This window comes from Nyctereutes procyonoides, unplaced genomic scaffold (genome assembly GCF_905146905.1).
Source record: "Nyctereutes procyonoides isolate TBG_1078 unplaced genomic scaffold, NYPRO_anot_genome, whole genome shotgun sequence".
Taxonomy (NCBI): domain Eukaryota; kingdom Metazoa; phylum Chordata; class Mammalia; order Carnivora; family Canidae; genus Nyctereutes; species Nyctereutes procyonoides.
In genome coordinates, this window is record NW_026575146.1 from 21,167,938 (window position 1) to 21,195,592 (window position 27,655).

Sequence of the window (27,655 nt, forward strand, 5' to 3'; positions counted from 1 at the left end):
GAAAATTAAAGGAAAAACTCAGTAGCTGCTCATTTGTGGAACAAAAAGTTATTTCTTTATTGGTAAGTTTTTTTTTTGTTTTGGAATTTAGAAAGCATTGTACCTGTGTGATCTTATTAACAGTTTCATGCCTTGAAGGTAAAAGAAATACTGCAATGTTCATATTATCAAGTCAGATGTTGATGGAACACTTATTTAGACAGCTCTGATCATGCCTTGGGGAGAGAGAAGAACGCTTTTATTGAGTCTGTTAGGTGCTGCATGCTGTTCTAGAGATTTCTCGTGTGTTATTTTAGGGGGTTCTGATGGCAGTCCTGGGAGGCAGGTGTGATTCAGGAGTTAGACAAAGTCACGCCATCAGTGTATGGCAAGGGAGGGATGTGAGTTCCAGTTTTGTCTGATTCCAGAGTTTGTGCTCTTTCCGTCTCACACAGATGAGAGGACCTTCATCTAAATATGACCTTCAGGCTTGTGACCTGACGCATGGTGGCTCGTATGTTGAAAGGCCTGTAGCATTTGCAAGGAACCTAGTAAAGCATAGTAAAAATAGCCACCTTTGAAAGAGCAACCGTCTGTATAGAGCAGTCATCTATAACTGTAATGGAGAGATCCGGATTCTCTAAACCCAAGCCAAGCATCGTCTGTCCACCTTATTGCACGTGCCATGGGATCAGCTGTGCTACAGGACAGTGTGCTGGTGCATCTGCACATGGATGGGGTACAGAGGAGGTGGGGGGCTGAGTGAGGGAGGGGCTGATGTGGAAGTGCAGGGAAGGATCAGGGGGCAGGGCAGGAGCAAGTCCCATGTGGATGGAGAAGAGAGCCAGGTGCTGGCCAGCAGGGTGATGGTGGGCGAGTCCGGAGCCAGCTCCGGGGAGCTGAGCGTGTGAGGCTGTGTGTGAGCACGTATCCACAGTGCCGTACTCCTGGGTCTGGGTCAAGAGAACTCACCGTGCTGTAATTCATGGGAAGATGCTCTTGTGATAACATCATCTTCCAAGTGAAAGTGATAAATGGGTGGCAGTGAGTTTCACTGCGCTGTGGGTTAATGAATCGAAGCCATTTAAAAAATACTGTTACCACATTTACGTGACAATATTGACACAGCTGTGACAGTACTGGAGATATTGGCTTTAGTCGTGTGTTATGTTTGCTGTTATTAAATATCTTATACCTTACGAGTCTTCCCTCATATGGAGGTTTCTTATCTAATAATACAAACTCTCTAAGATGCACTGAGAAAGGAAATGAACCCCAAAAGAGACTGCGACCAAAATAAAGACCACAAAGCCTATACCCTGAGCCTTGTGAGTTTTGCTCCCAGGGGAGACCCTCAGGTGCACACTCAGAGGTACTGGCTCTGATTTTGGGTGCAATTCTAATAAGTGGGGCTGCTTGGTTCCTCAGCCCAGAGCTTATTGGAAGCCGAAGCCTCACCTGCTGTTGTCTGACGCTGAGTGCACTAGGTGGATGGACAGGCTGCCATTCAAAGTTGGGATGGAAGGATAGAGTTAGGAGGACTCAATATGCTGGACCTGGGGTCACTTAATGCAGATGAGCAAGGGGCCCCAAGTATGTGAGCCATTTCCACGCCCCATCTGGGACATCACCGGTGCAGAGGAGAAATGCTCGCGTCTGTAGCTGGGACCACAGAGGGCATCAGAGGCAGGGCTGGACGATGGTGATTTCACCAGAAGGCCTGTTTGGGGATTTCATGGATTGGGTCTCAAACTTTAAAATGTAAATCTGCACCCGATCACTCCTGGCTCTTAGCTGAAAATTGATGGAGAGTAGCTTTCCCTGGGCTGCCGAACTGCGGGGTGAAGCAGGCTCAGCCTCCAGGGCCTCGTCCTGTGCTCAGGCCACTTGACCGCCGGACACAGGCTTCAAGTCTGGAAGGGACTCCACACCGGAGGGGACCGAAGGTTCCCGAAATGGATACAATCCTTTTTACCTCTCCAGCTTTCTCTGTTTGGGAAGTAGAATGAGGAGATGGAAACATGAAGAGACAGAGAGAACCGCACGAAGAGAGAGTGTGGGTGTGAAAGAGGGTGGGCAGGAGAGGGGACATTCAGGGAAGAAATGCTGAGGTGACAAGCAGGGGCTGTGGCCGGGGAGGTGCAGCTGCCAGGGAGTTGGGTGATGGTTGTCCTGGGTGCCCTAGGGCCTCGTCCAGCAAAGGGTCCCCGTCACAGAGCAGGGCTCGCCCATGTGGGGTCTGGGGTGTCCTGCACGGAGGTGGGTGTGGCCCCTGGGTCCCCCCCCCCGCCCGGCACCCCTCTCCTTTGACAGGCTTCGGGATTGTGAGCCCTCCAGGCTCCTGCCAGCCCCGACCGCGCCCCCCTCCTCTCTGCACCCCACCATCTGAGACTCCATGGGGGAGCAGATGGTGAGCGGATGGTGAGTTTCATGAACCTCGAACTCTGAGCATCTTTCGTGCTCAAGTGCAGTGCTGGGAATGCAGGATCCCAGGCCCCAGCCAGCCTGCCAGTCAGGATCCGCATTTTCACCCCTGGAGCTTCACAGGTGACAGTGCACAGGGAGTGGCAGGTGTCACGGGGTGGCTGCGGCTGCTGCCCACACCGTGAACACAAGGCAGAGATGAGCAAGGCCCTTGTCAGGCCCAAACCACTGGAGCAGCTGCCTGCTGTGCTCCCGGAGGGGCTGGGGTGTGTGTGTGTGTGTGGGGCGGTGTATTCATGTGAGGTGTGTGTGTGTGGGTGTCTGTGTGAAGTATGTGTGCAGGGGTGTGTGGGGGCATGTGGGCAAGTGTCTGTGCAGTGTCTGTGGGGGTGTATGTGTAGGTGGTGAGTGTGGTAAATGGGGGGTGTCTGTGCAGGATGTGTGTGTGTGTGGGGGTGTATGTGTATGTGGTGTGTGTGTGGGGTATATGGGTGTGTCTGTGCAGGGTGTGTGTGTAGGGGGTGTCTGCAGGATGTGTGTGTGGGTGGGTGTATGTGCAGGGTGTGTGTGTGTGTGTGTGGGTGTATATATGTATGTGGTGTGTGGGGGGTATATGGGGGTGTCTGTGCAGGGTGTGTGTGTGGGGTATATGGGGGTGTCTGTGCAGGGTGTGTGTGGGGGGTGTATGTGGTGTGTGTGTGGGGTATATGGGGGAGTGTCTGTATAGGGTGTGTGTGTAGGGGGTGTCTGTGCAGGGCGTGTGTGGGTGTGGGGGGTGCAGGGAGCTGCCTGTGACCGTCTGTCCTGATGTCATCCTTTGTCATTTCTGTAGCTCCTTTATCTGTCAGCCTGGTGCTGCCCTCAGAGCGAGAACGCAGGCAGTGAATCTGGGGCACCGGGGAGCACAATGACTCTGTGAGGTCCCCGGGCCTGTGCTGGGCACCCGGCCCCTGTCACACGCCGTGAGCGCCACAAGGAGCTGAGGCAGTGACGTCTTCCCAGGGTCAGGGAAGGCACCTTGAGAGTTGATGGGGGGCTTATCGAGTACCAAGATCATTTGAGCGGACGTCCCAATTTGCTTTCCCACGTTTCTTTCTGGGGATGCAGAGATGTTTGGGAAGTCACCGTCCACCGTTTTGTGCGTATAATTAAGTGCAAATATGGTAAAACCAGTCAGTCTTCTTCGGTCTTTTTGTCAGCTTGAGCTTTTTCAGATTCTGTGAACCCAGCTGAAATGAGTCACCACCCTCGGCCCCCAGTGCTTCTGGGCCCTGCGTGTCTTCCCCTGGGCTCACAGGGTGGCTCGCGGGGTGGCCGGGGGATCGGAGCCCGGCCTCCCAGGCCTCGGCGTCCTTCCAGGCCCGGACCTGCTGGAGCAGGTGCTAGGAGGCCCTCTGTCATCCTCGCTCTGTATTTTGCTGAAACCAGCTGAGTCCTCCTGGAAGACTTTTGTGGTATTTTCAAGCCCGAGAGAGACCAGTGCTTAAAGAGTTGGAAGTTACTTTTAGAGCTTCTTACAGCTCTTTGGTTGACTGTCTCATTGGATCAAAAATCCAATGTTCTCTAGCTGCCCCGTGCTGAGCCAGGGAGGGGGGGCGGGGGGTTGGCCAGCCATCCCGGCATTTCCTGCGACTCGAAGCCAGGCAGCCCGTTCTCCGTCCTGGACACCGACAAAGAAACTGCAATGACAGGAGCGCTCACTCAGCGAGGATGGGCAGGAAATAGCTAGAAGGCGTGATTTTTCTAGCAGTGGTATCTGTAGTAGTTGCTACAATAGGCATTTCCCTGTTCTTAGAAATTGTTTCATTTTTGTTAAATGTGTGGAAAGCACAAAGTGTCTGAAACAAAATGACATTTCTTCTATTTCTAACTCTTCCAGCAACCAGTACCCCCATTTCAGTATCTTCCATCCCAGGCTGTGTTCCCATCACAGTTTTGTCATAGTTTCTCACTTTTACTTATGAAAACTCATAACTTTTCACACTGAACTCTAGAGGTTGTGGTCGGAGTCTGAGCTTTAAACCCCATTTTTTAAGGTCACATTAATCTTGTGAGTTTAGCCCTCCTTTTCTTAGGCACAGGATGCAGGAGACTCTTTCTGCCCAGTCTCCTGACTCCACTGCATGGGATGTCTGGGGACGTGCTCCGTGACTGGGAAGCCTGATGACCTCAGAACTGCTCCTGTTTCTCAGCAGAACCATCTTCATATCTTTTGGCCCAAGTTTTCCATTGGTAACTCTGAGGACGAGGCCAGCCATGAGTCCTTGGGGCCGTGACTTCAATCACACTTGGGGTGACCACCCTTCCTGGTTTGCCTAGGACGGTGCTGGTCTCAGCACTGACATTTCCACTCCCTGGGAAACCAGGGTGGCCGGCCGCCCTGATCCTGGTAGCCCCACAGGGAGAGCCAGGAGGTCGAGGCTGGCGTGAAAGACTGAGCCCCGTCCCTGTGGGCTCAGGGGTCCTCTGCTGGTTCACTCTGGCCTTGGAGATCCTCCGCACTTGTGGGCTGTGCCTGACGGCTGAGCAGACAGTGACTTGAGTCAGAGCTTCGGGTGCTGGAGAGGGGAGCTGTGCCAGAGGCCTGTATCTGTACCCAGTGCTGCTGGGAACCCAGAACTGGGTCCCATGGGTCCCGTGTGGGGGTTGGAGTTGCTTGTCTGCTCACCACTAGGGTGAATAATGAAAACTTTTTTTTTTTTTTTTTTTTTAATTTTTATTTATTTAGGATAGTCACAGAGAGAGAGAGAGAGAGGCAGAGACACAGGCAGAGGGAGAAGCTGGCTCCATGCACCGGGAGCCCGACGTGGGACTCGATCCCGGGTCTCCAGGATCACGCCCTGGGCCAAAGGCAGGCGCCAAACCGCTGCGCCACCCAGGGATCCCTTTTTTTTTTTTTTTTTATGAAAACTTTTTAAAAAGACTTATTTATTTGAGAGAGAGAGAAAGAGAGAGAGAGAGAAAAAGCACATGGGGAGAAGGGCAGAGGGAGAGGGAGAGGGAATCTTAAGCAGACTCCCTATTGAGCATGGAGCCCGATGCAGGGCTCTGTCCCACCACCTTGAGATCATGACCTGAGCCCAAACCAAGAGTTGGATGCTCAACCAACTCTTGCTCTGAGTTCAATTATAACCTCTCTGTGCAGAACTATCCTTGCATCTGTGCTATAGCTCCTCATTTAGGACTCAACAACATCATCACCACCATCACCACCATCACCACCATCACCATCACCATCACCAACACCACCATCACCACCATCACCACCATCACCATCACCATCACCAACACCACCATCACCACCATCACCACCATCACCATCACCACCGTCACCAACACCACCATCACCACCAGCACCACCATCACCACCAGCACCATCACCATCACCACCATCACCACCATCAGCTATTATTATGGGCCAAATACTGTAGGTGATATGCACTTTCTGTGCCTTCAGCTCGCAATAGTCCTTCATAAATCTCTGATCTTTATCTTATCACTGAAGAGACAGACCCCAGAGATTAACTTGAAAAACAGCTAATATGTGACTGGGATGGATCTGAAGTCATGTCAAGAATCTCCAGTTACACAGGCCTTCATTTCCTCACATTCGGTGTACCTTAAGTGAAACTCCTTTCCTCGCCCTCAGCCAGTGTCTGTAACTTCTCCACGGGAGTATGTTAGAAACTTAGAAATAACCTTCCAGTTCTTATCTGTCCCATTGAGATGAAAAATTTGGCATCATTTTACTTCCTTCTTTGTCTTGTTTCTTACTAATTTTTCAAAACATCTCCCTAACATGCATGAACTTTGGGATCAGATGATATGACTTTGAGCCTTGACTCTCCAAGCGTATGAATTTGAGGAAGTTGCTTTATTTCTCTGAGTTTCAGTTTGACAACACCTCACCTATATTTTGTGAGGATTAATGTCACAGAATAAGGGAAATGTCAAGGTATGTGCCAAAGCACCGAGGTACACATCTTTAGACTACCATTCCTCCCTCTGCTCTGTGACTCTGGCATCGCATAGCTTCTTCTCCAGTCAATTCCGTGAACTTGCTCCTCCACAACTCACAAAGCTCCCCTGCTGTCCCATCCCTCCATCTGTTCTCACGTTCCAACCCATGTCTGTGCTTTTCTTGCTGTTAGCCTCTTGAGGCTACCTGGCTACATATTCCTTATCCCTCCTGCTTGAGCACCAGCCCTCCCTTTTCCACAAAGACTGCTCAAACTGGTGCAGTAGCTAGAGCATGTGCTCCCTCCCTCCTCTGAACTCTCCACCTCTCAATAGCATCTTCTCAGTGATGAATCACATTCAGCCTTGGCACACCCGTTAGTGCTGGTGTCACCAGGGATTTGTGTCTGCATTCCACCTGCGTAAGTTTCTTAAAAGCTGAAAATAAATTGCATCCTGTACCTGTGCATAGTATCCCACATGTGGTAGTTATCTGAAAATATGAACTTATCAGAGGCAAATTAGGTTGGGGTGGCTTTAGGAGTATGATTTCCAGGCCATATACTTCAGGGCATAGAGAGTAATAGAGTGTCAAAACTCTGCAGGCCCAAAGCTATAGCAGGCAGTGAACATGAAGGACGTACAGCTTGAAATCTTTGTAAATTCTAAAATTTAAGATGTCAGCAAAGCTGGTAATTCCCCATATAAAATGCACTTTTATTCTAACCAGGGAACTTGCTGACCTGATTTGATGAGTAACATTTTCTTTTTTTTTTTTTCATTTTCTTATTTTTATATGGAAGAAAAGAGGTACGTCAAGGTGGCTTGGATCAAACCACTGCCACGTTGGATGCCCTATTTTCAATGTCTCCCACTCCTACCTTTCCAACAACATTACCATTTTAGATCTCTCCCTCCCTCCCTTTCCCATCCCCCCACTTCCAGCACCTGTTCTAACTGCTGCCTTTCTTGGGTATGGTAGTTTCTCTTTCTTTCTTTCTTTCTTTCTTTCTTTCTTTCTTTCTTTCTTTCTTTCTTCTTTCTTTCTTTCTTCTTTTTTTCTTCTTCTTTCTTCTCTTTCTTTCTTTCTTTCTTTCTAATTGTATGTTTTGTTATGATTTTTAACAATTTTTAATATAACTTTATGATTTCGGAAGAGGTATAGGGTGATGAAAAGTAGTGAACCATTCCAGTTATCTATTTGCTAGTAAGCCATTTGCAGTTGTGGCTCAAACACAATGATTTATTACTATTATTACTATCATCATCATCCTCATCATCTTTTGTGGCCTGGGGGTTGACTGGGCTCAGGTGAGTGGTTCTGGTGCAGTTTCTGTCAGAGGGTAGCTGCTACCCAATTCATCTGAAGGCTCCACCAGGCTGGCTGGTGTCAGAGATCCCTGCCAGAACTCTCTGCCAAGCTGTCTACATCTGGCCTCCTCTTTTGTGGTTTCCACTAGGTTCCCAAAGGAAGCATGCATCCCAGGAGGCCCAGTGGGGAGGTGCATTTCTGTGACCCCACCTCAGAAATCCCAGATAAATTCCATTCTATCCTATTGGTCAAGCAAGCCACCAAGTCCAATCTAGTTTCAAGAAGATGGAAATTAGATTTTACCTTTTGACATGTGAGCCATATACCATATCAGGCGTAAACAAAAAGAAAGTGGCCTCCTTCCTGTCTAGCACCATCACAGGATGTACACCAGGACTGGCTAGATTTCAGCCATTCCAGCACACTGGCCACCTGAAACAAGACTCAGGCGTGTTTCTCAGGAACATTGCAGATGCCTGTGTTGTGGACCTGCACAGTGGCTAGCGGAATTGTTTAGTGGGAATTGCTAAGTCAAAAAGGGCCAAGAGCCTCCCCAACTGTTGAAGGGGCATCAACTCTTACAGCCCCAGGCTCTTCGGCAGATGCTGACCGTCTGTGTGTCAATCATCTTTGGAAATTATCCACAAAGCTGAAAGCATACTGAATCCTGTGTCATCCTTTTAAGGAAACACCATGAGGAACTCAATTTGACTAGAAAACTTCCTTTACCCAATTGTTGCTTGCCATCACTGAGATGTTTATGATCTTATCGCTCTTCTAATTTAAGAAATTGTTTATTCATAATTAGACACATTTCCCAAGTACCTTTTTGTCCTTTTAACTTTTTCCTTCCTAAGGGAGCCAGTTTGTAGTCTCTGCTGTGTCTGCCTGGCCAAAGCTTTGCTTCCGTATTTCATTTCGGGGAGGGGGTGGGGGGTCCTCCGGCCAAAACATCCAGCAGTTGGGACAAATCGTCCCCGGTCAGCTCGGACCTCACCCATCATCTTCATACCACGGCAGACAGAGCCCCACAATCGAACACAATTCCTTATGGACAGGATATCCATTTGCCAAACTGCAATTGGACTTTGTTCTCAATAAACTTTCAGTTACTGTCAAGATTGTTTCTATGGCCTGCATAACCCCATACTGCATTTCTTGCTTTTGTGTAGCTCACAATGTCTATGCAAATGAGCAACACAATTTTAAATTTGAAGAAGATCACGTGAGGGTGAGACTCCACGGGGTTTTTGATAAGGGCCAGTTTCTAGAGAGATGAACACAAAATGGGCCTGAGCTGTCTAAGGACGCCGTATCATTTGGATTTGCTCCGACATACGGAAGGAATACTGGGCAAGGAGCACAGCACGCACCGTGCAGGCCAGTGAGTTCCCCGGGCGGCGGCCTGAGAGCTGGAGTGGTTGAAGGAGAAGGTGGCAGGCCGGGCCCGAGCTGCTCAGCGGCCGCACCTAATGCTCTGCTGATCCGTGTCTCCTCGGGGGCAGAAGAGGAGGCCAGGGGAGGAGGCCAGGCTCCGGAGGCTCCTCTCACCTTGGCCTCCCTGCGCTCTGCTTCTGAAAGGGGCCCCGTGCGCTGGCCACAGGTGCACAAGGCCGCTTTCCCGGTTCCTGGCTCTTTGCAGGGAGGGGGCATTCTTAGCACAGTCAGATCTGTTTTTTTTCCCTTTCTTTTCCTTTTCTTTTTTTTCTTTTTCTTTCTTTCTTTTTTTTTTTTTTTAAGGCAGACCAGGTCCAGGGCTGTAATCGCTACCAAAGAGCTTGCTTTCCCACCTGCCTGCTGAACCAGACCATCAAAGGAGATGTTAGTGGGGTGGCAAGGACAGGATACATGCATTCCTCAGGTCCCCAGGGGGCCTGCATCTTCCCCTGTGTGGGTTTTGGGGCCCCCCAGTCTGCAGCCCTTCCAGCAGCTTCCACCCACCGCAAGAAGCAGAACCTCAGAGGTGGAGGAGGTGGTGAAGAGGGGGGATGATGATGAAGTGAGGGAGGGCAGACGCGGACAGAGGTGTTCCCCTTTTCTCTGCACCCAACCCTCTGCCTGCCACAGGGCAGGGGAGATGGGGGAAGTCACACGGAGGTGTTTCCCTCAAACAGAACAGGGGACAGGGCACCCTGCATCCATAGACACTGTGAGCTCTATCAAAGAGCAATATCTCAGGATTAGTACAGAGGAGGGATTTTCATTCAAAAGGACTCTTGTCAGGTAGGAACCATGACGTGGGGATCCCTGTGACCACAAGTTCTGTGAGTGGCTCAGGATCACACAGAAAAAGACTTTTCTTCCATAGGCTAAGGGGAAAAAAAAACATAATAAGCAGATTGTTGGGGGAGGGGGTGGAGCTGGACGAAGGGAATGAGCAGTTTTGCCAGGAAAAGACCTGCTGCGGCTGGCCAGTCCCCAAGGGAAGCCACCAAGGGGACAGGCTTCATGTTTCATGCTCGCCCAGGCACTGGGACAGTCAGGGTTGGGGTCCAGAGGAAGGTATGAGGGCTGACGAGCATCTGTGCAGGCAGTGCAGGGTGAAGACCGAGTGGCTGTGGGTGCCCAGGGAGCTCAGGGAGGAAGCAGAGATGCAGGCTCCATGGGCCTGGCTGTGCCAGCTGCCCCGGGCCTGGGTGCTATGGATCTTTGGGTCCCTTGGCTATAAAGCCTTTGGTATTTCCTAAGACTAGATTCACAGCAACACACTGTATGATGATCAACATCTTTAACACCTTTATGGTTCCAGATCTCTTTCTCCTTTTTCCTTTTTTTTTTTTCTGTTTTTTAAATCACTTGCACCTAAAAATGAGTTCCCCAGTGAATCATCAGTTGTTACATCTAACATCAGGGCACTCAAATCTGTCACCTGCCATCTCATAAAGATCACTTGCCCAGCTTTTAGGGACTTGTATTTTTTACCTCCAATCACATAATAATAGTTAATAATTGTCGAGAGCATGCTCTCTATGCTTGAGCACTGTTCTCACTGCTTCACAGTGACGGACCCTGTATTTCTCAGGATATGCTGAGGCAAGAACCACGTGGCCGTTATCTTACAGAGGAAGGAACTGTGGCAGCCCCACAGGGTCAGAAGCCTATCTGTGGGTGCACAGATTTTGGGGGAAATCCAGGCACAGGGGCTCCAGGGGCTGCCCTAACCACGGTCTCATGTACCTGCTCCAAACATGTCCACGCGGTTTGCAAAGTGTCCTCATTCATGGGAAATGATTAGGCAAAGGAGTGAGAAGATTTGAGCACAAATCATTGCCACGAGTAGAAAAGCAGCTCAAAGTCACTCTGAGGAGCACTGCCACCCAGAATTCTGGCCTCTGCTCAGCTCCCCCATGGGTGTGACTCCACTTCCAGGGAGTCATATGATTATTTTATACCCTACAGGATATATATAGTTAATCTTCTGCATTTGGACAAATAGGCGTTACTTTTAAGTAGGAAGTGGTAGTTCAGCAATTTGCGTCTGGCCAATTCTAGTCTCTCACTGCTTTTTTCTTAATGACTATCAGAAATTGCATCTTGTAAAGAGAATCACAGTGGTGACGTGAAGCATCCCCAGGAGGAGCACAGCAGGACAACTCCCGTTGGATCACCACGTTTCTAAGGTGAGCATGGCCCAGCCCCTCGCTTCTTTCACAAGCATCTTCATTTCTGGGATACCCTTGTCCAAGGGGATGTCAGAAGTGGAGGTGCTTGACTCTCAGGAATTCCAGAATGCAGGCCTGATGAATGCACTTGATAAAACAGTCTTGCTTTTGCAAAGACATTGTCCTTCTGGTTTTAGGAACAGGACTGTGCTTTCAAGAATCTCGCTTTTCCTCCCAGTGTGCAGTGAGTGATTTTATCCTCACCATCTTGCACTAGAGCTTGGGGGATGGTTTTTGGGCATTGTCTCTTCATACAGTTAAATACCCACAGGGCAGTGGTCTTGAGTGAAATGCAATCATTTATTTAACTAAGTATACAGAATATTTGAAAAGCTAAAAACTAGGCTGAGAAATGTTTTGAAACCAACGCAAAAAATGGTCTTGTGCAATGGTAGATAGCGAGTGCGCATCTTGAGTAGCTGGGGGTTGAATGGGAAGGAGCTTGTAAGGTGTTATTTAAGAGAAATTGATGAGGTGGAGATTTTTATGAGACTCAGGGCAATACAGAAAATGCTCTGATAATGGTTGCAAATGCCATAATGACCAGGATCTCATGGCCACAAAAGAAGACGTAATTATCTTAAGAGAGTCTGCAGTAGATTTTCCCCAAAGCAGGAACAGAGGTTGTGGAAATTAGTATCTTCAAGAGATAAATGCAAAGTCTGAATTAAAAATATGATTTCTGCAAACAAAAATAGAAAATGTAAAAGTGAGCTTCCAAAGAAGCAATAAAAACCAAGAGAAAAAAAAAATTTACAAACCTATATACAAATCACTGGAAAAAACCTTCTGGCTTCTCTCTTAACTGCTCTTATTCGAAAGCAGAAGGAAGCCAGCCTAGAGTTTCAGCTTGGCTGATGTATAGCTAAAAAAGGATAAAACACTGTGGGCCCATAATTCAAATGAACTGAGAAAACATCCATTTATTGAATGCCTGCCGTGGCAGTATAAGAGACTCTGTTATCGATTATAAGGTTTTAATATGTGTATGTTATTTACGATCCTCTGGGAATTCACAGCTGCTTCGGAAAGATCCTATGGTGACAAAGTGAATTAGGATGGTAAGAGCGAACAGTCCTCTAGTCTTCCATCTGTGAAATGGGTAGAGCGTCTACTGTAAGGGGTTTTTGTTAAGAGAGATAACAGATGTCAAGTAGCAACCTCGGTGTCCAGGAGGCAATGACAGCTTAATTTACAGCACACCCCCACAATGCTCTCACACACGAGTGCATGCACACACACATATATGCACACACCAATATACACACAAGCACATTTGCACACAACATACACACACACCACACACATTCATACAACACACACACACAGCAATACATGCAGGCATTGATACACACATAACCTATTTAAAAAAAATGAAATGAACATCTGGTACACATAAACGTATTCACACAGGTGTATATGCACACATGACACACATGCACACTCATATTTGTTCTTGTTCAGAATAGGGTTGTCATTTTTTATGAAAGTAAGCACAGATCTAAAATCCTCTGCTTTCATTTAATTTTTAACAAACTGCTAAACTTGTTATCAACTTTAGAATTTTAACTGTTTTCCTTGCTGATAGTACTTTGGTAAGTCTTCTTAATGTTTTTGGCATACTTGGTTTTCTTGGGTAGAATCTGTTATTGGCCAAAGGACAAACGATTGAAGTTGGTCTGTTGGCCACCCCTTCTGCTTTCTCAGCACCTTGTCTCTTCTCTAGGGGCTCCTACTTCCCTCTTGCTGCCCCTTTGGCTGACGCCACCCACTCCAGGTCCCGGCAGAGCACAGCTGGCCTGAGCCTGGATCAGTTAACTCTTCCCGGCTAGGACCCTTGCTCCTAAGAACTTGAAATGTTTCTCATCTGCCTCTGGTCAAGACTGAAGAATTCCCAAAGCCCTCAGAATTCAGAAACAGAGGTGCTGAACCCGCTTGCATTTGGGGTGAATGGACCACAGTCTGGCTTCTCCTAAACTGTAGAGGGTGGGCTGGCACCCTTTCCATGGTTTCCTAGGCTGGGTCTGGTTTTTAGGGCATGTATTACCAGATGTTCATTTCATTTTTTTTAAAGGAGTTATTTATTTATTTGAGAGACAGAGAGAGTGTGGAGGGGAGGGGCAGAATGAGAGAGACAGAGAGACAGACAGACAGACAGACAGGATTTCAGGCTGACTTTGCACTGAGTACTGAGCCTGACATGGGGCTTGATCCCATGACCCCGAGATCATGACCTGAGCTGAAACCAAGAGTTGGGTACCCAACCAACTGAGCCACTCTGGTGCTCCTGTTCATTTCATTTTTGAATGACTCAATTGATAAGCTGTTAGTTTCTGAGACTCTTTTGCCTGTGGTATCTAAGAAAAATTGTATTAGGAAATCACATTATTTCATTGCAATAAAAGTATAAGTGAACATTTTAAACACTATTTTAAAAGTGTCACTCTAAGTAATATTCATTTTTTTCTTAAAAGTAATGCTTTTATTTATGTGTGGCAACAACATCTTTGAAATGTTAACGAAAAGCAGGGTGTTCACATTTACCACATGTGCACATGTAATCTTGGGGTTTGGCACATTTGCTTTTCCTTTAGAAGCCTAATATGTTCATATGGCTTCAAACTTTATTTATTGTTTTTTAAGATTTTATTTATTTATTTATGACAGACACAGAGAGAGGGGTAGAGACACAGGCAGGGGGAGAAGCCAGTTCCCCTCAGCCTGATGCAAGACTTGGTCCCAGGACCCCGGAATTATGACCTGAGCCAAAGGCAGATGTTCAATCACTGAGTCATCCAGGTGCCCAGCTTCAAACCTTAAATGCAAAAGTCACAAGAGATTTAACATCATTAATGTGCCCCTAAAACAGGAAGGGAGCCCACGAAGGCATGATTGGACTTTCATTTCCAAGCATGCCTGCTATGAGAAGAGAATCACTCAGGAGTTAGTTGCAGGCCTGCATCCTTCTGTTTCCCGTCATTTCTGAGTGATTAGGTACATGCCAGGCTAGGCACTGAGCACACCAGCATGCGTGACTTCATCTTAAGATGGGTTACCCACTCACCTCGGGGCACCCTTGCATGCTGGCCCTGACCGGGACTGAGCTATCACAGGGAACAGTGTCTGCACCTGGCACCTAGCCCTCTCTTGAGATGAATGAATTAATGGATATCTCCTCTGGGTCAGCTTTTCTAGAAGTGTTTTCCAAAGAACACTGGCTCTTATTCTGTGGGTGAATGGATCTGGGAAGTTGGGATTGCTCAAGCAAGCAGGGCTCTGAAGAGCCACTGTTAAGAAACTGCTGTGTCAGTATCCAAGAGGAGGATGCGGTAATGGCATTTCTCAAACATATGTAACCACGGAGCAATATCCCTCCCTTTTTTCTACCCAGAGCCTTCCTAGAAACTCACTTTTAAATGCTGGTCTATACCGATGCTCTGGGATTTGCTCAGGACAGCAGTTTCCACACATGAATGTGGGCCACAGTAATGTGGACAGTGTGTGGACTCCAAGAGCTGAGTGGTCAGAGCAGATGCACACAGGACCTACACATCTCACTTGATATCAGACCTGTCTGAGGATTCAGAAGACGCAGGCGGGCACCAGGCACAGGGAAACATACCTCCCCTGGAGGAGCCCCAAACCACAAGACAGGGTTCACTGCCAGTGGGTTTTAGTTACAAATTAACACGAAGTGTTGTGGAGAGTGTATGTGAGAACGTTGTTCTCAAAGGTCCCCAGTTTATACCCACCCATCATAAAAGTAGAAGATCCCTGGGTGCCTAATTCCTATCCGACAGTGGCCAGCGCTCCCACTCCATAAAATCCAGTTTATATGCAGTTGATTGTGGGTGCATAGGTATAGTCTGCTGAAAAGCATGGTTAGACATTTACATAGGGACCTTCAGGTTTCCGTCCCACAGCAAATGCCATTAGCATCTTTCCAAGGAGGGCTGGTCCAGGGTTGAGGGTCCCTTGGGCCCCAGCTGGGAGGAGGGATGTGCAGCCTCCTGGTAAGCCTTCGTTTCCAAAGGGCTCTATTGTTAGAAATTCTGGTTCAGTGGGTCTGATCCACCTCACAGCCACATTTTCAGTAAAGACTCATCTACCCGTGCTTGACAGAGAAGCCTCTCCCAAGGGGAGGGGAGCCGGTGCCATTCTTGCTAAACGGTCCACTTGTTCTTCTGCTGTTAGGTCACAATCTGTCTATGTAAATTCTGCTCATGGGAGTGTAAGACTAGACCCTTCTTCACATGATAAACCTTGCAGGTTAGTTGATGACCTCATTCCTTCCTGACTTTCATTCTTTTTTAGGCAAGATGACTGGAAGTTGGATGCAAAGTGAGTAGGTGGTGGCTTCTCCACCTGGCCCTTGGACCTCACCTGATTCCAGTTGCTCATGTTTCCCATAGTACAATCAACATTACTGAGTACGTCTGACCAGAGCAGAGTCAGTGGAACTACCATCTATCTCATTCTAAACCTTATGGTTTTACTGATTTAGCCTAAAAAGAAAGCAAGTTAATTTTGACAGGATGCATTTACCGAGCGCTGTTTGAGTTTTGCATTGCTGTCATAACAAAGTCAGCGGCTTCAATGACACAGACCGAGTGCCCTACAGCTCTGTAGGTCAGAAGTCCAGGCAGGTCTTGACCAGGCTGGAATGGGGGCTTTGGCAGGGCTGCGTTCCTTTTAGAGTTTCTGAAGGAGGATCCGTCTCCTTGCTCAAATTGTGGCCAGAATTCAGCTCTGGGGCTGTCGGGCTGAGATTCCCACTTTTCATGTTGGCTGTCTGTGGGGGCCATTCCCAGCTCGCAGAGGCCACCCACTGCTTGGTCTTCAAAGCAATGATGGACTGAATCCTTCCATGCTTCGACTCTCTTCCCTTCCCTCCTCCATCTCGGCTGGGAAAGATCCCCCACTTGTAAGGACTTGGAGCTACACTAGACCCACCCGGATAATCCAGGGTTATCTCCCCACCTCAAGGTTCAGATGCTCAGTCCCATCTGCAGAGTCCCTTTTGGTGTGTAAAGGCATGTCTTCTCGGGTTCTGGGGATGAGGGCATGGACATCCCTGGGGCCCTGATTCTGATGACTGCACACTCTGACCCTATCAGTACAGTGTGTCTGTTAGTAAGTGTGCAAACAATACGTGCTCCAGGTGGGGAGATATGACGTACACGAAGGGGACCTTTCATTAGACACTTGGTTAGCGGGTGCTGCACCTGCTGTAGAGATTCAGTCGTCTTTCAGTGAAATGACTATCAAATAAAACTCTTAACATCTATCCTGCTGCTAAGCTTTCATTTTGTAACTGTGTAACTGACCATTCAAATCCAGGTATAGAACCTCCGATTTCCCCACTGAATTCTATCGCATTACATTCGACTCATTGTTTCTGTCCAGAATTTTCTCATCTTGATTCTGCTGTCCAGTATAATAATTATAATTGTAGGCATCTTATCATCTTCAGACCTAATGAGCCTGCCTCCTCTACTTTTGTCCTTAACATTAATAAAAATAACAGGTAGCACAGGGCTGAGGACAGAGCACAGCATGGTGCCAGTAAGCGTCTTCTACTGGGCTGTCACCCAACCAGTAAACCACCTAATTGTCTTTCCCCTTGATCATACTTGCACATCATGATGACTTACAAATTTCAGATTTAATCATAGATTTGCAATGTCTACAATGCCTTCCTGCTCTGCAGGCTAGTGACCGTGACAAACAGGCTTGGAGTGTTGGTGGGCCACCCCGACCGAGCACTCAGCACTTCCATCTCGGGCTCTCCGAGCACCCTTCCTAACCCACGTCAGCATCCGGCCTGGCATCAACGCCAGATGTGTGGCTCCACCAGAGGCCTTAATCTTCTCTCTTTCTGCAAACTAGTTCTGAGAGTTTTTACACAGTCCGTTCTCCGGTGGGACCCCATGCACATCAGTCACCAGATCTGAGCCTCCTGGCTCCTGTGTCTCACTTGGTATAATGGCAAGGTGGGCTGTCTGTGAGACCCCATGGGCCCCAGGGGGCCAGAAGTCTGTGAGGGTCTAAAGCTCAGGCAGGCAGTGATCGTGGGGCCCTGAGGCAGCAACAGTCAACACTTGACTCAAGGCAGCTGAGTAGACGGAAAGAAGGCTCTTCTCTGCAAAACCAGGTTGGATAGAGCAGTATTTCTCAGCTGTCCTCATGGTCTCCCTTCAGAGGCTTCGACACTTCCTCCCCAGGACAATTCAGGACAGTTCGTCCCACAGATTCTCTTCATATCAACTGGTTCTGTAGACATGTTTGTATTCCCGTCTGTGGGAAATACTTGACTTTCAAAGATAAGCAAGTTCAATTTTAAGAATCAGTTGAGCCCAGTGCCTTTATATGTGATCGAATGACTGCAAAATAGGACCTGGTAAGATTGGTGGTGATAACAAAGATATGAGAGAGAGAGAGAGAGAGAGAGAGAGAGAGAGAGATTGATGAGCTTTAAAAACAAGGTGGGGTTTGTTGGCTTAGCCAGGAGCGGACAGGCTTGATGTTCCCCTGAGGCTCCTGCCAACTCTGGGAGATAAGACATAGCACATCTCACCTCTGTTCCATGAAGAAGGTCTTCAAAAATGTCTTCATGATTTTGCCATCTCAGTTTTTGTAGAAAAAAAAAAAGTCCAGAATTTATTTTTTCTCCAAAAAGTGGTATTTGCTACTCAAGATCTGAGGTAATTTATTTGATCTAAACATGTATGGGCTTCTCTACGGGTTGTGGTGGCCCAGATGCCGATATAATTTCCTTAACACAATTGGGATGATTTTTGTGGTAACAGTGGTGGTCTGGGGCAGGTTGAATCACTTCCAATAACTGGTATCCACGTAAACTTGACAACAGTATTTTATATTGAGAACGCTGACTCTTAACCACAACAGTGTTAAGTTGACCACCATCCAGGTTCGTAGATTGTTCATAGTGAGCAGGTGCAAAGACCATGTGCCTTCCAACCTGGCCAGGGTGCCCTGCCCCCACCCCCGCCCAGGGCTGCCCCCAGCTCCTCAGGCCAACACCTACTACGAAGCCTATCTGGACGCTGGTCTTCTCTTCGCCAGGAGCCAGTCACTTGCTTTTCTGGACCTCTCAGGATTGCTGCTCGTGTTGCATGGTTTTATGACAATCGGTCTACCCGAGAGCTTCTTGATGCTGGAGCTTACATTTGACTCATCTTTGTACCCCCAGTGTCATCCTCAACAGACAGTTCATAAATGCTTGTTGAACGGAATTAAATTTGAATTCAGAAGCCGTAATACGTCACAGGGTGTCTAAAGAAATCATCTTTCTGAAGTGAGGTTCCAGCTGGGGACTGAGGACACAGCTCACGGGGGCGTCTCCTTTCCACAGCTGGGGCCAGCTCCCTCATCAGCCACCTGCCTCCGTGTGATCGAATGTCGCCGTGTCCCACCCACCTGTCTCTCACTGGGAAGCCCGTAAGCCCCCGAGGCTTGGCATGTGGTCCGTCCATCAGGAGCCACAGCCCCTGAGACAAGTCTTCCCTGGCTACTCTGTTCCCACCCCCGCCCTTCACCTGCACCCCTCTTACCCCCGTCTGTACCTACCCTCCTTCAGGGGCTGTGCCAGGTCCTGCCCTCCTCACGAACCTGCCACAACCCCTCAGTCCCTGGTGAGGACTCTGACCTATGGCACCTGTTCTCTGAACCGGCACATTCGTATGAACTGTATACAGTCACTTCTAGCTCTAACAGGGTATGATTTACATACAGTGGATGTCACCACCTTGAAGTGTACGATTCGATAGGTCTTGACAATGCTCACCAATATCACAATCCTGATATGGAACGTCTCCATCACCACGGAAACGTCCTCCTGTCCCCTTCAGCCAGACTCTTCTCATCCCTGACCCATGACGATCATTGACTTGATTTCCACCACTCTTGTTTTGCCTTTTCTAGAATTTCACATAAATGGAATAACGCAGTACATGGTCTTCTATGTCTGGATTCTTGACCCAGCAAAATGCTTTTGTGAATCACCCACACTGGAGCGCACATCAGTACTGTGTTCCTTTTGGTTGGCGGGCAGTGTTCTATCATACGGAGATGGTACAATTCGCTTATCTATTCACTGGCTAATAGAAGTTTCGGTCCTTTCCAATCTGGGGCCATTAAGTATAAACCTGCTGTGAACATTCAAGTACCAGTCTTCCAATCTCATTTCTCTTGGCTAAATATGTAAGAATCAGTTGCTGGGTCACATTGTTAAGTGCATGTTTGATGTAATACGACATCGCTCTGTTGTCTTCTCAACGTGGCTGTGTGACTTTGCATTCCCACCGTGGGAGCGCGAGTGCTTTGATGGTTCCAGTCTTCATCAGTGACTCTTGTCTGCCTCTGACTTTCAGCCATCGAGTGGGTGAGAAACAACATCTCACTGCAGTTTTAATTTGCATTTCCCTAATGACTAATCTCATTGAACATGTTTTTTTCTGCATAATTGCCACTCATGGATTTCCTTTGATGAACTGACCTCAGATTTTTTGCCTGTTTCTCACCGAGTTGTGTCTTCTTGACGTTGAATTATAAGTTCTTTGTCTAGATACAATCAGGATCGTATTCAAGTTTTCAAAAAATTTTCCCCCTTCTATGGTCTGTTTTCCATTTTCTTAAGTGTCTTTCAAACAGCATAAGTTTATTCTGATCAATTACAATTTATCAATTTTTTATTCTTTTTTACATGTTGTCTTTTGCAATTTAGATAAGAAATCTCTACCATTCAAGGGCACAATGATTTCCTCTTCTGTTCTCCTTAGACTGTTTTGGTTCTCATATTCAGATCTAGAATTCATTTCGAGGTGTTTTTTTTTTTTTTTGTCACATGAGTAAAAAGGATCAACTTCTTATGTGTGAACATCTAGTTGTTCTGGCATCATTTATTGAACAGACTGTTTTTTCCCTATTGGATTACCCTAGCACCTGAGTCAAGAATCAGTTGACCATTGATGTGTAGGTCTATTTCTGGACTCTACTCTGTTCCATTGATTTATGTGTTTATCCCTTTACCAGTACCACACCCTCATGATTGTGGCGGCTTCATAGTGTGTCTCAAAATCAGATGGTACGAATCTTATAATTTGGTCTTCTTTTTCAAAATTGTTTTGGTTCTTCTAAATGTCTTGGATTTCTTTTTTTTTAAGCCTTATTTACTTATTTATTTATGATAGACACACACAGAGAGAGAAAGGCAGAGACACAGGAGGAGGGAGAAGCAGGCTCCATGCCGGGAGCCCGACGTGGGACCCGATCCCGGGTCTCCAGGATCACGCCCTGGGCCAAAGGCAGGCGCTAAACCACTGAGCCACCCAGGGATCCCCATGCCTTGGATTTCTATATCAATTTCAGGATCAGTCTGTCAGTTTCTTCCAAAAATCCTGCCACAATTTTGATTTGGACCGTGTTGTATCTGTAGATCAATTTGGAGAGAACCAACATCTTAATGTTGAATTACCCTGAACCTGATATACCTTTGCTTTATTTTTAGATCTTAATTTCTCTCGGCAATGTTTTATACTTTTCAAGATTCATGGGAATCTTGTATCGATTTTTTTTTAGATTTTTAAAATTTATTTATTCATGAGAGACACAGAGGGAGAGAGAGAGAGGCAGAGACTCAGGCAGCGGGAGAAGCAGGCTCCATGCAAGGAGCCCAATGCGGGACTCGATCCTGGGTCTCCAGGCTCACTCCTTGGGCGGAAGGTGGCGCTAAACCGCTGAGCCACCTGGGCTGCCCTCTTGTATTGATTTTTAAGAGGTGGTTCTAAGTAGTTTGTTTCTTTTGTTTTTGATGCTATTATATTTTTTTTTCCAGTTTCAATTGCCAAATGTCCCAAATATTGCTAGAATGTAGAATTAAAATTGATGTGTGTATGTTAATCCTCATCAGTGTATTTTTCATCTTATGTATATTCTACATTTCATCTACAGAACATTTATTTAAGTCTTTATTATTATATCATGCGTCATTTTCTTCATTGTATTTATGCTTTCCTCTACCCTCTTGAGCATCTGGAGCATACTGATGGTAGCTACCAGGGCAGATTTTCTGTCACCTGCCATTCTTCTGTTTCTTTGTGTACATTATGGGTTATATTTTCCTGTTTCTTCAAACATCATGGCCTGTGTGAGTGACCGTAGTAGATTACGTCAAACAGGGGAGCTTGAACAGGACACACTTATGTCTCACAGTCCTGGAGGCTGGGAAGTACAAGATCTAGGTGCCAGCAGACCCAGTGTCTGGTGAGGACTCCCTCCTCCCATCCGCCACGGTTCAGTCTTCTTGTCCTCAGGAGGGCAGGGGGCAGACAGAGAGGAAACAAGCTCTCCATGTCTCTTCTTATGAGAACATTCACAAGGGGAGGTGTCCCCACCTTGGGGATTAGGCTTTAGGATATGAATTTCAGGGAGACACATTCAGCCTCCAGTGTCTAGAAATTTTTGTTTGGGTGCCTGACATGAATTTTACATGGCTGAAGCCTGGATTTGGTTGCATGTCTTTGAATGATTTGGGGCTGGGATGCCTGGGTGGCTCAGGGGTTGAGCGTTTGCCTTTGGCTCAGGGCATGATCCTGGGGTCTTGGGATCAAGTCCTGTATCAGGCTCCCTGCAGGGAGCCTGCTTCTCCCTTTGCCTATGTCTCTGCCTCTCTCTCTCTGCATCTCTCATGAATAAATAAATATTTAAAAAGAAATAAATAAATGATTTTGGGCTTTGTCCTGGAGTATTAGTTATGTTATTGGAATCCAATGGAGCATCTGAAACTTCCTTTCAAGCTTGTCATGGTGGGCCCAGAGTAGCATTTCGTGTAGGGTTATTTTAGGTGTATCACTCCCAAAATGATATTGTTCTAAGGATGCTGTCCAATGTCCTGTGACTTAGAAGATGCTGCTGCTCTTTTTGTGGGAGGGAACTCTTTCTGTCTGTGCTTTCTTGCACTATTCCTGCACTGCCTCCACTCAAGGACACCTCTCTGCTGCTCTGCTCCTTTCTCTGTGTCTAGCCCCTCTTCTACCATATCTCACCTTGCCTTGACCTCCCTGACCCTGTGTCCTTGTGGAAACTGCTTCCATGTAAACTGGGGGCTTCCCAGAGCTCATGTGATAGCCCACATCACCTCATCTCTTATTGTCAGGGACCATAATTTTGTGACCTCTGTAGCCCAATATCTGAAAACTGTTATTTAATATATTCTGTAATTTTTCTGGTTATTAAGTGCAGCAGGGTACATTTGGTTTCTGTTAATCCGTCATGGGTGGAATAATAAATCTTGTAGTCCTATTTTGATTGACGTTTCATCTGATAATCTTCTTTTTTTTTAAGATTTTACTTATCTATTCATGAAAGAAACACACACCAAGAAAAAGAGAGAGAGAGAGAGAGAGAGAGAGAGAGAGGCAGAGACACAGGCAGAGGGAGAAGCAGTCTCCATGCAGGGAACCCGATGTGGGACTCGATCCCAGGATTCCAGGATCACGCCCTGGGCCAAAGGCAGGCGCAAAACCACTGAGCCACCCAGGGATCCCCTTGATAATCTAATTGATATGTTTATCTCTTCGTATGATTTTGTAATACAAAAACTTGGTTTGTATGCTATGGGTTTTCTGCACACCCTAAAGCCCTCAGTGAGGAGGTATACCTGTAGGTGACTGCACAAGTGCACAGGTGATTCCCCACTCCCCTGTCCCCAGTGTCATGTCTAGACTAGTGGCTGAGAGGCAGCAAAGACTCACCCTCTAACTGATGGCTGCAGGCATCAGGGACGGAACGGGGTTGGGGCCACCTGACTCATGACTGTATAAAGAACCTAATGAGAATCAAGTGATCTGAGAAGTATGTTCAAAAAATCCTCAGGGTGAGCTTTGTGTTATACTGACTTCCTCCCCAAAATGTCAGGTATCAAAATTGACTGTGTGGGGTAAGGACTGACTTTACGCAGCATGGTATATTCTCTGCCTGTGCCCCTGAGGCTTGTAATTCTACTGTCCTTTCCTCTTCTTGACCTTGCCAGCCCCATGGTGGGGCTGGGGGGTAGGATGGGGGAGGACAAAGAATAAATACACATTTAACATGATGATCAGAATTCTAGGCCAGGGATTTTATTGTGTGTGTGTGTGGGGGGAGGGACGGATGATAAAGCAGGAAGCTAACACCAAATAACAAAGAATGCCTGAATACAAGAATAAGAGAATTCCTGACTGTTTGGGTTTGTTTCCAATGCCAGGTTTCAGAGTCCTTTCCTCTGAGACTCAAGCTCCATCCTTACTTGTCTCCTGGAGAACTTCATGAGGCCCGTGCGTCACCCCCTCTTGACATTCCCAGCATATCACTTGTTACATGGGACTTGTCTGAAAACAGTCAAGTTGAACCAGAGGGGTTGGCCACACTGCTGCTTCACCAACACTCAGTACTCACTGTTCCTTTCCACCTGATCACCTCTGCCATCCCTTTGTCTGCCACATGCCTGTTCTCCAGGGACCCAGGGCACCTGTCCCCACAAAGCCATCCTGAACCATGCCAGTCCTGCCCTTTCTTCCCGTAGTCTGGTTTCTGATGATTGTGATGTGTCTGCCCCAGCAGATTGGTGCTTGTTAACTTGAGTGCATGCTGGCAATATCTGCGATTTTTAAGAAATTCAAATATACATAAAATAATATATAATAATAAATATATTATTATATATTAAAATTTAAGAAATATAATATACAATAATTATATATAATTATATAATTAAGATACATAATAACATACTATATATAATACAGAATCATATACTGTATAGTATATATTAATATAATATATTATTCCTACTGCCTTTTGACCCAGAGAATCTTATTCAGTGTATCTTGAGAATGTTTCAACATGTTCCTTTTTTCTTTTTTTTAAATAAATTAATTTTTATTGGTGTTCAATTTACCAACATACAGATTAACACCCAGTGCTCATCCCGTCAAGTGTCCCCCTCAGTGCCCGTCACCCATTCACCCCCACCCCCCGCCCTCCCCCCCTTCCACCACCCCCAGTTCATTTCCCAGAGTTAGGAGTCTTCATGTTCTGTCTCCCTTTCTGATATTTCCCACACATTTCTTCTCCCTTCCCTTATATTCCCTTTCACTATTATTTATATTCCCCAAATGAATGAGAACATATAATGTTTGTCCTTCTCCGATTGACTTACTTCACTCAGCATAATACCCTCCAGTTCCATCCACGTTGAAGCAAATGGTGGGTATTTGTCGTTTCTAATGGTTGAGGAATATTCCATTGTATACATAAACCACATCTTCTTTATTCATTCATCTTTCGATGGACACCGAGGCTCCTTCCACAGTTTGGCTACTGTGGACATTGCTGCTAGAAACATCGGGGTGCAGGTGTCCCGGTGTTTCATTGCATCTGAATCTTTGGGGTAAATCCCCAGCAGTGCAATTGCTGGGTCGTAGGGCAGGTCTATTTTTAACTCTTTGAGGAACCTCCACACAGTTTTCCAGAGTGGCTGCACCAGTTCACATTCCCACCAACAGTGCAGGAGGGTTCCCTTTTCTCCGCATCCTCTCCAACATTTGTTGTTTCCTGCCTTGTTAATTTTCCCCATTCTCACAGGTGTGAGGTGGTATCTCATTGTGGTTTTGATTTGTATTTCCCTGATGGCAAGTGATGCAGAGCATTTTCTCATGTGCGTGTTGGCTGTTTCAACATGTTCCAAGCATGTTCCAACTTTAAAAAATTCTACAAGAGATTCTCCCATGCCCAGCTGGGTGAAAAACACTGAATCATAAACTACTTACAGGTGAGGACTATAAGTGATAAGTGTTCTAGACACACCTACAGTTCTGTAGATTTTGTTCGGTGGGGTCTTGTTGAATGGAATTAAATTGAATTTTGTACCAAAATTTCTGTGCAGATTTGAATCTGTGGTTTTGCTGCTATCACCCTTCTCTATGCTATAGATCAGAGATTGACAAATTATAGCCATGGCAACCAAGTCTGGTCAAGCCCACTCATTTGTGAAGTTGTCTATGGTTGCTTTCAAGCCACCACGGCAGATTTGAGTAGTCAGGACAGAGACTATATGGCCTGGAAAGCCTAAAATATTTGCTGTCTGGTCCTTTGCAGAAAGAGGCTGCTGACCCTTGTTCTAAATGAATTTTTTCATGTAAAATAGCACGCTGTGCATTTTCTGTGTCCAAGTGAAATGGAATGCTGGCAATGTGATTCTCCAGCTCCCTGGGAATACTTATCCACAGTGTATCTTGCTTTCTTTCCTCCTTAGACCCACGTTCCCCCTCCCCCCTCTGCCAGAGGGCTTGAGCGACCACCCACTTCTGCACCAGGCCCGCCTTTTCTGCCGAGAACAGGCACCACGATGAGTGGGGTGAGCATCTATTTTATTTTGCCTGGGAGCGTGATTTCGGTCAATTGCGCTACTTGCAGATTATGCTACGACTAACTCTTCCTTTGTTCGCTTTCCAGGAAGCAATGGATGCCGTCAGTGTCTTCGGCATAAACGATGATGATCTGGGGTCGGGTAATAACAGTTTGGATTATTTACTTGATGATGACAGCTTACTGTGTTCCTTGCAAGAGGTCAGAGAATTCTCTGAGCTGTTTGTGCCAATTGCTTACTCCCTGATATGTGTTTTTGGCCTCCTGGGCAATATTTTGGTGGTGGTCACCTTTGCTTTTTATAAGAAAGCCAAGTCTATGACAGATGTGTATCTCTTGAATATGGCCATCGCAGACATACTGTTTGTCCTCACTCTCCCATTCTGGGCCGTTAGCCACGCTACTGGCGAGTGGATTTTCAGCAACGCCACGTGCAAGCTGATGAAGGGCATCTACGCCATCAACTTCAACTGTGGGATGCTGCTCCTGACCTGCATCAGCATGGACCGCTACATCGCCATCGTGCAGGCCACCAAGTCCTTCCGGCTGCGGTCCAGAACGCTGGCGCACCGTGGGATAATCTGCTTGGTGGTGTGGGTGGTGTCGGTCCTCATCTCCGGCTGGACGTTCATGTTCAACCAGAAGTACAACGTGCAGGGCAGTGACGTGTGTGAACCGCGGTACCACGAGGGCTCGAACCCCATCAAGTGGAAGCTGCTGATGCTGGGGCTGCAGCTCCTCTTTGGCTTCTTCATCCCGCTGGTGTTCATGATCTTCTGCTACATGTTTATTGTCAAGACCCTAGTGCAGGCTCAGAACTCCAAGCGGCACAAGGCCATCCGCGTGATCATCGCGGTGGTGCTGGTGTTTCTGGCTTGCCAGATCCCCCACAACATGGTGCTCCTCGTAACGGCCGTCCAGCTGGGCAGGATGAACCGCCTCTGCCACAACCAGAAGCTGCTGGCCTACGCCACCAACATCACCGAGGTCCTGGCTTTCCTGCACTGCTGTCTCAACCCCGTGCTGTACGCCTTCATCGGACAGAAGTTCAGGAGCTACTTTCTGAAGATCGTGAAGGACCTGTGGTGCGTGCGGCGGAGGCAGAAGGCGCCGGGCTTCTCGTGCTCCAGGCTGCACTCGGAAACTTTCATCTCCAGGCAGAACAGTGAGACCGCGGACAATGACAACGCGTCGTCCTTCACCATGTGACCGGCCCGGACGGAGCCTGTGGCCCCCTATCAGACTCAGGGGCCCTGTCCTCCCGCAGGCCTGAGCCCCCGGGGTGCCCTCCGCCTGGCCCCCAGAGCAGGCCCCCGGGAACGGCCCCATCACAGCCAACTGGCGTGGACATTTTCAGGAATCTTCTCGAAGCAGCCCGAGAACACGATTTCTCCTGCCCGCCGCAGAACTGGTAGGGTTTAGAAAACCAGGACAGAAGAGGAGTCACGTGGGAGCCCCCACTCAGCTCATTTTCGGCAGAAGGTGAGACATTTCACCCAAGCTGGAAAAGCAACACGGGGGGGGGGGGGAGGGACAGACAGGAGGACACTGGCTAAGCACGGGTGTCGACTGTCCCCGAGGATAAGGCAGATAGGGCAGCACCAGGCCATCGGGATTTGCTGTTTGCCTTATTTCCTTGAGAAAATGTTCTCTGCAAGCAATAATTCTCCAAAAATCAGGCAGACAAGAGTTCCACGAAGATGCACACAAACAGCAAACATGCAGCACACACAGGGGCTTAATAAACATCTGTTAGACAAATATAGTGAAATTGGGGGTTATGGTGCAGTTTAGCGCGTAAGCTGTTCAAATTACCTTCTTTAAAAAGTTCAAAGAGGCTTCCCTGAGACAATACAGCAAGAGCAGCGAGAGCTTCTGTCTGCTTCCAGAGGGG

At 47.3% G+C, this 27,655-nt stretch overlaps 1 protein-coding gene across 1 annotated transcript; it reads left to right on the forward strand.

The window, feature by feature from the left end:
* On the forward strand, window positions 1–27,242 carry CCR6 (C-C motif chemokine receptor 6). The gene is made up of 4 exons (XM_055311124.1): window positions 1–62; window positions 11,197–11,292; window positions 25,649–25,750; window positions 25,849–27,242. The coding sequence occupies exons 3-4, from the start codon at window positions 25,742–25,744 to the stop codon at window positions 26,968–26,970; spliced, it is 1,131 nt and encodes a 376-aa protein (XP_055167099.1). The 5' UTR covers window positions 1–62; window positions 11,197–11,292; window positions 25,649–25,741; the 3' UTR covers window positions 26,971–27,242.
* The last annotated feature ends 413 nt before the right edge of the window (window positions 27,243–27,655 follow it).